The 10,759-nt window shown below is 53.4% G+C and overlaps 1 protein-coding gene across 1 annotated transcript in view; it reads right to left on the bottom strand.

The window, feature by feature from the left end:
- Atp2a3 (ATPase sarcoplasmic/endoplasmic reticulum Ca2+ transporting 3) overlaps nucleotides 1-10,759 on the bottom strand; it is a 36,279-nt gene that overhangs the window by 3,273 nt on the left and 22,247 nt on the right. The window contains 6 exon segments of the mRNA XM_048365429.1: nucleotides 898-1,015; nucleotides 1,692-1,809; nucleotides 2,158-2,291; nucleotides 6,836-6,921; nucleotides 7,329-7,531; nucleotides 8,036-8,256. Coding sequence (XP_048221386.1) covers nucleotides 898-1,015; nucleotides 1,692-1,809; nucleotides 2,158-2,291; nucleotides 6,836-6,921; nucleotides 7,329-7,531; nucleotides 8,036-8,256 — 880 coding nt within the window.

Genomic DNA, 10,759 nt, shown 5'->3' with positions numbered 1-10,759 from the left:
GAGCTGTTCAGCTCTAGCCCTCTATCACTTGAGCCACAGCACCACTTCCGGTTTTCTGGTGGTTAATGGGAGATAAGAGTCTCACAGTCTTTCCTGCCCAGGCTGGCTTTGAACCACGATTCTCAGATCTCAGCCTCCTAAGTAGCTAGGGTTATAGGTGTGAGCCACCAGGGCCTGGTAATATACAATTAAAAAAAATACCATCCAGCAGTTGGTTGGACAGTATGGGGGATGGGGGCTCTTATGGAATGAAAGGCATGTGATTTATTTATATCCTCCTCCTGTTCCCTGAGACAGGGACACATTCCAGCCAGAAGTGGCCCCCCATGTTCTGGATGCCTAAAGCCGGGCCCAGCCACCGCCTGGCCCAGTGCCTGCCCCTCCCAGCAGGCCAGTCTGGGGCTCTGCACACAGCCTTCTCTGCCTGACCTTGCCATTCTCTCTGCCACTTCTGGGTCGAGGCAGACTCTCTCTTACTCCCAACCCCAAGGTGACACCTAGAGACTCATCCCCATTGGGTCTGGGGTCCAGGAGGTAAGCAGTGGCGGCCTGCTCCAGGCCTATGTGAGTGTCCTGAGCATGTCTAGGTAGAAACAGGCCATGTACAGGGCTCAGGACAACACAGACCTGGGGAGGGGGGGAGGGTAGCAGGTGAGGATAGCAAGGCAGCACAGCCTGAGCAGCCTGGTCAGAATCCCACAGCACCAGGCCCTTGAGCCTTTCATCTCTTCCACTTTGTGCTCCAACAGCAGCTCTCCCATTGTCCATGGCAGGGAGGGAGGGGGGAGCTGGTCCACCAGGCTCTGCTCACTGTGATGTCTTCTGCAGCAGGGCTCAGAGCAGGTGGGGAAGGCAGGTGGAGGGGAGCCAGCAGGAGCATGAGGCACAGCCACTCACCAGCCATGTGGTTCCGGGACAGGTATTTGAGGGCCTCGTCCAGCAGGATGACAGGCAGAGATATCTGCAGCACCACCCCCCACTGCCGTCCACTCAGTGGGGTCACCTGGAAGATAAGCTGACGGGGAAGGGGGTCCAGTCAAGGCCAAGGCGATGAGTATCTGGCCCAGGGACCATGGAAGACCCACAGAGTCATGTTACATTGGCAGAACTGACACGTATGCTCCTTAAAGGCTTCTTGTTGACTGTCTGCAGCTGGCTACCCGCACTGATCACTTTACACAGCCCACAGATGACATTGTAGGTACCCAAATGTGTCTTGAGGAAACAAAGGGTCCCCTGCCTTGGCAGGCCCAGCTCCTCGCTGTCCACCTGGGCGCCAGCAGACATCCATAGAATCTTTGTGATCATGCCGAAGGCCCCTGCTCATTGCCCACTTGGGTCACTCTGCTGAAGTGCCCTCCCCTCCCTCACCCACAGAACCGAGCCCATCCCTCTTGTTGGGAAGGAGGGCTCATCTAGCAAAGTCCTGGACTTGCCCCCACCATAGTCCCTGGACAGTCCCTCAGCAAGGGTCTGTACCTCCGTCTGGTCAGGGGTTCCCAAAGGCACAGACCCCTCTGGATGACTGCAGCGGGACGGATATCTCACCTCCCTGTCCTCCAAGCAGCTCTCACTGCAGAGGGGCCCAGAAAGGCCCCACCCCTAACCAGGGCATCTAATAGACAAGGGCAGTTGAGCTCCTGTTACCGCAGGACCTGAGGGGGGAAAGGAAGGCAGGGGAGACAACTCACAGGCAGGGGTGGCACAAGCAGGATGAGGAAGTGCAGAGCCATGGACACAGCCACAGCTGCCAGGAGCCAGGGGTTCAGCCAAGGTGGCATCCGAAGGAGAGACTGGTTCTCAGAGACACTGGGGAGGACACAGGGGGCTGAGCTCAGAGGTGTCCAGGACACAGGGGGCCGGTGTGGGGGCCCCTGTCTCAGAGGGACTGCAGAGCCAGGGTAGTTGCCATCACTGCATGGTCGGCTCTCCAGGGCCTGGGCCCTATTTCTTTGTCTCTCAGATCCAATTTTGAGCCCTCCACTTCTTCTAACCCAGCCTTGCCTCCTTCCCGCCTGGATTCCAACTCTCCCCTCTGACTCTCACAGTCTCCCCACCCCTCTTCTCACCCTCAGACGCCAGTTCGGATTCCCTCTGACCCTCAGCCCCGACCCTAGACTCACTGACCCTCTGCACCCAGCCGGCGGCCCAGCCCACCTGTTGAGGGCGTTGCACATTTCAATGGTCACCAACACAGACAAAGCCATGGTTGTAGGGAAGCGGGACTCAAAGACCTCACAGTCGATGCCAGTAAAGAGCGGGTTGTCCTCGGAGCACTTCAGGAAGTTTCTCTGTGGGCACCATACCATGGCAGGTCAGGACCAATAGTCATAGGGGGCAAGAAGCAAGCAGCCTACCAACCCTGCTCGTGGCCACACCATAGGATGCCTCACAGGGCACTGCTGGGGGGGGGGGGCTGGGTTATGTCCCCCAAGATGGTCCTGGGGAGAAGCACGCAGACTGAGAAGTGCTGGGGAAACATGGAGACAGCTGCTGGCATTAGGGAGGGCACTGTGAGCCCTGGGCCTGGGGGGGAAGGAATGGGACTCCTGATTTTGGTTTGAGCTCTTGCATCTCTGAAGTGCCTGAGTGTAATTCACAGACCAGTGGGAAAAAAAATCTATCTATAAAAATCATCCTGCACGGAATTCACCTTGGTGGGGTACAAAATCAAGGCTGTGTATGTCTCTCCTTTGTTACTAAGTACGGCTCCAGTCCTCCTCCCTCCCTTCTGGCTCTCGCAAGCACCAGAGTGCCACCACCCTATGTCCTGCTTATGACACAGATGACAAGTAGCCAAGACATAGCCTAAACACAGCTTCCTGGTGATGAACAGGGGCTGTCAGAGCCGGGCGCCAGTGGCTCCTGCCTGCAATCCTAGCTCCTCAGGAGGCTGAGATCTAGAGGGCTGAAGTTCCAAGCCAGTGCCTAGCAGAAGCCGGTGGATGCATCTTCAATTAACCAGCAAAATTCTGGACTGCAGGGGTGGCTCAAGTGATAGCACACCAGCCATAAGCAAGGAAGCTGAATCAGAGGACAAGCACAGACACAAAACAGAGAAGTTATCAGCCCCATGGCCCCTGAAGCCCCTGAGGGTTTTCTTTCTGCTCCTCAGAATTCAGACTCTGGCTCTCCTCTAGGTCTCCCACTCCATGCATGGGATGGCTGCACCTGCACATGGCCCTCCCGTGTCACTGGCTATTCTTGGGAGTCTCAAGGTCTCTGAGCTTGGAGACCTTTCAAGGTAAGGGTTTAGAGCCAAGGGCCTGCTGTGAAAGCAAGTCTCTAGGAGAGCTTGCAGTGTCTGAGCAGTGGCACAGCCCTGTTTCCTCTGTCCCTGGGTGCAGCTGATAAGAAAGCTCCAATGTCTCTTCCCCTTTCTTGGGTGCAGGAGGAAAAATACAGAAGACTAGGTTTGTCTAGATCTCTTACAACAGAGGCAATCTTATCTTTGCTATTTTTTGCTAGTACTGGGGCTAGAACTTAGGGTGTCAAGTACATTCTCTTAGCTTTCTTGCTCATGTTGGCAACTTACCACATAAGCCACACTTCCAGTCTGTCATTTTGTTTATTTTTTGTTTTTGTTGCCAGTCCTGGGGCATGGACTCAGGGCCTGAGCACTGTCCCTGGCTCCTTTTTGCTCAAGGCTAGCACTCTACCACTTGAGCCACAGTGCCACTTCTGGCTTTTTTCTATATATGTGGTGCTAAGGAATCGGACCCAGGGCTTCATGTATACGAGGCGAGCACTTTACCACTAGGCCATATTCCCAGCCCCTAGTCTCTCATTTTGCTGGCTAACTGAAAATAGAGTCTCATGGACTCTTCTGCCCAGTCTGACTTTGAACTGTGATCTTCAGATCTCAGCTAGGATTACAGGTGTGAGCCATCTACACCCACCTTGATCTTACCTCTTCTAAATGAACTATGGGATTTTTATCCAGAACCCACACTCCACACTCTCAGGCAAGTGCGCTTTTCCCCTCTTCAGTGCTGGAGTTGATATTGGAGCCTTGCAGACCCCACTCTAGATAGGAGAGTTGGCACTGGACCCTTGAACGCCCCGCTCTAGATAGCAGAGTTGGCACTGGAGCCTTGCACACCCTGCTTCAGTGGGCACTGGAGCCTTGCACACCCTGCTCTAGATAGCAGTGCTACTATGGAGCCACACCCTGGCCCCACACCCCTTTGTATTTGGTGCTGAACATACAGAAGGGAAAATGTCCTCACTTTGGAGCCTGGCTCCCTCTACCCACTGACCGAGAGCCCCGAGTCCTTCTGCTTGCTGTGGTTCCATCCACTCAATCATTCTCTTTTCTCTTGGTGGTGCTGGATTTGAACTTAGGGCTTCACTTACTCAGCAAGGCTCTACCACTTGTGCTCCCCCCGGCCCAAACAATTTATCAGAGGCGCTCAGGGCTGGCACATCTGTTCTCCTAGGTATATCAGGAGCCGTGAGGGACCCCCATTCCCATCTGAGAAGCCTGCCTGCCCCCTTTTCCCTGCCTGCCTGGCTGGTTCTTATTCTCCTTGTGCTGCACAGCCCTTGGGGTTTGAGTTTGTTGGTTTGTTTTGTTTTTGAGGCATCATCTCACTATGCAGTCCAGGTTGGCCTTGAACTTTGTGATCCTTCTCTCCTGCCTTAGCCTCTCCAGGGTTAGGATTACAAGTATGTGCCTCCACACCTGGCTCTCCTTTAGGTTTCACATATATGCCTTTACCGAGTATCGGGTGTCATTCTAAGTGCTTCACAAGTATTAATTTAGCAACCATCTCAAAAGCCCTATCAGAGAGCATTATTATCCATTTTATAGATGAGGAAACCAAGGCACAGAGAGATCAAGCAGCTCACCCAAAGTCACACAGCCATCATGTAGTGAAGTAGAGTGTGAACCCTACAGCCAGGATCCAGATTCTATGCCTCCTGCCCCTAACTACTCTGCTGCTTTCTGGTAGCTTCTTCCATAAACACAAGGTCTCTGGACTACTCTTGAAACCCAACATCTCTAGCTAAAAGTTCTCAAGACAGCTACCTAGCTGGATGTTGGTGGTTTAGCTATTCAGGATGCTGAGATCTAAGAATCGTGGTTCAAAGCCAGCCTGGGCAGGAAAGTTCCTATGAGACCTTTATCTCCAACTAACTACCAGAAAACCAGAAGTGGAGCTGTGGCTCAAAGTGGTAGAGTACTAGCATTAAGCAAAAAGAGCTCAGGGACAGCGCCCAGGCCCAAGACCGACAAAAAAGGCCCTGAGTTCAAGGCCCACAAAAAAAGACAGCTCCCTGTCTTTTCTTCACAAAGCACTTCCCCCCTGAATGTGACTGCCTGTTTCATGGCTCCTTCCCCACCGGACAGTCCAATCTTTGCAAGACCACCTGCCCAGGATCTGCCAGAACATCAGAAGGTGTGTCCTGCACACAGAGGTGGCCAGCTGAGGGGGGGGGGGTCGTGAACTCAGTGCCCCTGGAAGGGGGCACCACGCCAGTGAAGCTGGAAGGGGAGCACCACGCCAGTGCGGCTGGAAGGGGAGCAGCACCCCCAGTACGGCTGACTGGTGGTGGGTCAGGTTGATCCAGCTGGCAGCAGAGAGATGGAGGACCAGTGCAGGGGAGGGCAGCGGCTTCAGCCTGAGGCTTTTGGTTGGCAAGGGGCCTGTGAGACCCCGCAGAGGAGGTGTGCGGCTGGAAGGTGGAGACGGGGGCTCTTAGTCTACAGGATGGTGGCCGCCACAGGGATAGGAGGCCACGTGGCTCCCCGCTCCAGGCTGGGGTGCTTCTGAGCTCCCAGGAAGCCAGACTTCTGAGGGTGACCTGCGGCTCCACAGGGAAGGGGGTGGGAGGAACAGGTGATACTTGGGAGGGGCCAGGCCGACTCTGCACCCCAGCCAGGAATGTGCCAGGTGCTGGTGGCTTACACCTGTAACCCGAGGCACTCAGGAGGCTGCCTGGGTAGAAAACGGTGCTAGAACCCATCTTCAAAATAACCAGCAAAAAGCAGGGCCCAGGGGTGCCTCAAGTGGTAGAGCAAAAGCTGAGCGAGGAAAGTTGAACAAAGCCTTGAGTTCAAATCCCAGTACTGTCAAGAAGACAAAAGAAAAAGAAAAAAAAAGAAGAAGAAGAAACGTGGTCTGTGGGCTGCTGTTCTGTGGAGGAGAAAAGCCACCTTCCTGCCCTGGCTGCCACTCCCTCCCCTGCACTGGTCCTGCATCTCTCTGCTACCTGCTGGGTCTACCTGACCCACCGCCAGTCAGCCGCACTGGCGTGGTGCCCCCCTTTCCAGCCACAGTGGCTTGGTGCTCCCTTTCCAGGCGTGCTGAGGCCATCCCCCTCCTCAGGGGGCCACCTCTGTGTGCAGGACAAACCTTCCGATGTTCCAGCAGATCCTGGGCAAGTGATCTTGCAAAGATTGGACTGTCCAGTGGGGAAGGAGCTGTAAAACAGGCTGGCAGGGGACAGTATCTGGAGCTTGTGCCCAAGCGGCCCCAGCAAGAGGCCTCCGGTTCAGTCCCTGAGAAGTATCTGTTGGCTCTGTCTGGAGTTCTGCCTCACTGGGAGTCACTCCCCGACACCCCTGTGCCTGGGGGCTCGTTGGTGAAGGGAAGGAACTGCTGAATGCTTAAGGCCTTTAGTCCCCTAACTTAGCAGCCAAGAGGAGGCAGGGGAGCTTCAGGTCTTCTGAGCTGGCTCCTGGGCGGGGGCGGGGGGGGGGTAGACCCCTGCAGAAGGCAGCTGTGAGTCAGCTCTGGGGTCTATGTCCCTTCCCCTGGAACTCCCACAACCCCATCTGTGACTCTACCCTGGGGCTGCCCCATGAACACCCAGGTCACTGTGTGCTCACCAGCTGGTGGAAGGTGAGACGAGGTCCCTCAGCGTCGTACAGGAACCACCAGGTGGCAGCCGCCACAGTCGCCAGGCCCACGTACACTGCAGGTGGAGGGAAAAAAGGCTGGACGCAGCACTCGGCTGCGGTGCTCTGCCGTCCCGTTCCCCTCCGTTTCTTAGACTTCCATTAGAGAACCACCCTCTCTTTCTAAGCCATAAGGCTCTCTCTTCTGTTGATTTGAGGCATGAGTATGCAGGCTGGAGATGCAGCAGCCATTCTGTCATCTCAAGGGACACGTGTTTGAGAATGGAGCCAAAATATGAACTGTGCTACTGTCTGAGGCCTGGATCCAGCCATACCTGAAGTATGCCTCGTCTTTTTAGTTTCATGGGCCCCTAAAGTTTCTTTGGCAACACTGGCTGAGTTGAAGTGTCTGCAGTCTGCCAACTTAACTAGCATGGGTCTTTAGAAAATTTGGGAATGCAACAGAAGCCTGGCTCCTGCTTACCTCCGATGGCTAAATACCGGAAGAAGAGCCAACCGCTGATGAGGGCCTCCCGGGGGTTCCTGGGAAGCTTCTCCATGATGTCCATATCCGGTGGGTTGAAGCCCAGGGCTGTGGCGGGAAGGCCGTCGGTCACCAGGTTCACCCAGAGCAGCTGCACGGGGATCAGGGCTTCAGGCAGGCCCAAGATTGCCGTGAGGAAGATGCTAGAACCAGAGGCATGGGCTCTAGCCCCCGCAGGCAGAGGTCCAGCTGCAGCTCACAGCCCAGGATGCGGTCACCCTGTCTTAATTCCAACTGTCTCTCTGTTGGTACTGCTGCCATATTGTATGTCCAAGCAAGGTGAGGTGTGTGTGTGCGTGCGTGCGTGTGTGTGTGTGTGTGTACGGATGGGTAAGCCCGGGTGAATGAACAGGGTGCCACCTATTTTTTCCCCCCTACCTGCCCCAGTGCTAACTCTGAATTTCTGGCCTAGTAAGGGCCAGGGAGACACACACACACACACACACACACACACACACACACACACACACTCCTCCACAAAGGTGGAACTGGCTTTTCTGAGTCTCTAAGCTGGGAGGGGGCAGGTGGTCATGGCCAGAGGGGTGGTGGGAGCTCTCCAGGCATGCCAGGGGGTCGGGTTAGACCGTGTTCATGGATCGCGTTGATCCTTGTCCAGAGGGCAAAGATGTGGGGCTTTGGGGCCTCACCAGACAACCTCTCCCACATTGGAGGAGATGAGGTAGCGTATGAACTGCTTCATGTTGCTGTAGATGGCGCGGCCCTCTTCCACTGCGGCCACAATGGAGGCAAAGTTGTCGTCCGACAGCACCATCTCTGCAGCTGACTTGGCCACGGCTGTGCCTGAGCCCATGGCAATGCCAATCTCTGCTTTCTTCAGGGCCGGGGCGTCATTCACCCCATCCCCAGTCTGTGGGCCAGGAAAAATTGGACATACCTGAGACATTTTCCTTCCACACCTCCGTCTCTCCTCACGTCAGCCCATCCAAGCCGTAAGGGGAGGACAGTGGTTCAATGCCAGGCCAAGAAAGAGGTTAGCAAGACACCATTTCAATTAATAAGCTAGGCCTGTGACTCATAACTAGGTTCCCAGCTATGTGAGAAGCCATAGGTGGGGGGACTGAAATCTGAGGACAACCCTGGGCAAAACTCAAGATGCTATCTGAAAAATAACTAAAGCAAAAGAGGGCTGGGAATGTGGCTCAACTGGCAGAGCAAATGTAAGGTCCTGAATTCAAACCTCATGAAGCAAAAATAAATCAATAAGATCAACAAATAAATGAGCTTATGGCTGGGCACTGGTGGCTCACACCTGTAATCCTAGCTACTCAGAAAGCTGAGATCTGAGGACCATGGCTTGAAAACAGCCCAGGCAGGAAAGGCCAGAGACTCTTATTTTGGATTGACTACCAAGAAGCTGGAAGTAGAGCTGTGGCTCTAGGGATACAGCACTGGTCTTGAGGCACAAAGGCTCAGGGACAGTGTCCAGGCCCTGATCAAGTCTTGAGTCACCAAGGCTCAGGGACAGTGTCCAGGCCCTGATTAAGCCCTAGGAGGTTAGACATGGGGCTGAAAAAAATCAAGTTGTAGAGAAGACCAAGTATAAGTTCCAAGAAATGATGCTGTGCGGATAGAGGGAAGAGAAGGGAAGGATGAATTCAAGTTAGATATGGGATCAAAGAGAAATTAAGGTTAGGGAGAAAGCTGGTCAGTTCAGGGATAAATTCAAGATTGTGGTCCAAGTCAAGGGCCAGGTACGTGATAGGAGTCAAGATGAATGTCAGGGTCAAAACTGAACTCAGGGGCTAGGGGTAGTGGCTTAGTGGGTAGAGTGCTTGCCTGGCAGTCTGAGGCCCTGAGTTCAACTCCTTGTTACCACATAAACAAAAATAAAAAGAATTAAAAAAAAACTAAACTCAGCCTCAAGATGAAAACAACAAAATTAGCTGAGTGCTGGTAGCTCATGCCTTTAATCCTAACTATTCAGCAAGTTGAGATCTGAGGATTAAAAAAATATATATATTCCTTTTTTTTTTTTGTCAGTCATGGGGCTTGAACTCTGGGCCTGGGCACCATCCCTGAGCTCTTCAGCTCAAGGCTAGTGCTCTACCACTTGAGCCACAGAGCCACTTCCAGATCTGAGGATTTTGGTTTAAAGCCAGCTCAGGCAGCAAAGTCCATAAGACTCTTATCACCAATTAATGATTTTTTTTTAAGCCTGAAGAGGAGCTGTGGTTCAAGTGGTAGAGTGCTATCTTTGAGCAAAAAAAAAAAAAAAAAAGCTTAGGGACAGCACTCAGGCCCTGAGCTCAAGCCCTATGACCAGCATAAGAGAGAAAAACAAGATTTAAGGGCTGGAGGTATGGTTCAAGTGGTAGAGGGGTTGCCTAGTAAGGTCAAGGAGCCACCAGGTTCAAACTACTACTACAATTAATTATTAATTAATTAATTATACAATTAATTTATTATTATAAATTAGGGGCTGGGAATATGGCCTAGTGGCAAGAGTGCTTGCCTCGTATCCATGAAGCCCTGGGTTCGATTCCCCAGCACCATATACATAGAAAACGGCCAGAAGTGGCGCTGTGGCTCAAGTGGCAGAGTGCTAGCCTTGAGCAAAAAGAAGCCAGGGACAGTGCTCAGGCCCTGAGTCCAAGGCCAATGACTGGCAAAATAATAATAATAATAATAATAAATTAATTTTAGAAACAGATTAAGGTAGAGGCCATGCCCAAGACAGAGTTGCTGTCAAGGTCAAGATTAGAGGCCAGATAAAAAACTGAGGCCACACAAAATAAAGGTGAAGATGGCGAAGTTGAGTGTCTGGGATGAGTTCAGAGTCCAGTTTCAAGGCTGAATCCCTATAAGTGTCAAAGCAAAAAAATCTAGTTCAGAAGGAGGTCAAAGTCAGCACAGAGGCCAAAGATACGGTTAACTACCAGTTTACAAGCCAAGACCCCAGAGGCTCACACCTGTGACCCTAGCTACTCAGGAGCCCGAGATCTAAAGAATTGTGGTTCAAAGCCAGACATGGTAGGAAAGTCCATGAGACTCTGACAAAACAACCAGTTCCCAGTCCCAGTCCTTCCAAGCCCTCCCCTGCTCTAGCCGGGCCTCACCATAGCAGTGACCTCATTGAAAGACTGCAGGTTCTCCACAATGCGGGACTTGTGAGTGGGCTCCACACGGGCGAAGCAGCACGCCGTGCGGCAGGCATGGCGCTGCTGCTCAGGGCTGAGGTCATCGAATTCGCGGCCTGTGTAGGCCTTGCCCACCACGTCCTCTGTGTCCCCGAAGATGCCGAGTCGGCGGCAGATGGCCACCGCTGTGCCTTTATTGTCCCCTGTGATCATGACCACTCGAATGCCGGCCCGGCGGCAGCGTGAAATGCAAGCAGCCACCTCTGGCCGGGG

This window comes from Perognathus longimembris, chromosome 17, assembly GCF_023159225.1.
Source record: "Perognathus longimembris pacificus isolate PPM17 chromosome 17, ASM2315922v1, whole genome shotgun sequence".
Classification (NCBI taxonomy): domain Eukaryota; kingdom Metazoa; phylum Chordata; class Mammalia; order Rodentia; family Heteromyidae; genus Perognathus; species Perognathus longimembris.
Note: the sequence above shows the minus strand (reverse complement) of the source record. Positions and strands in the feature narration are given on the sequence as shown.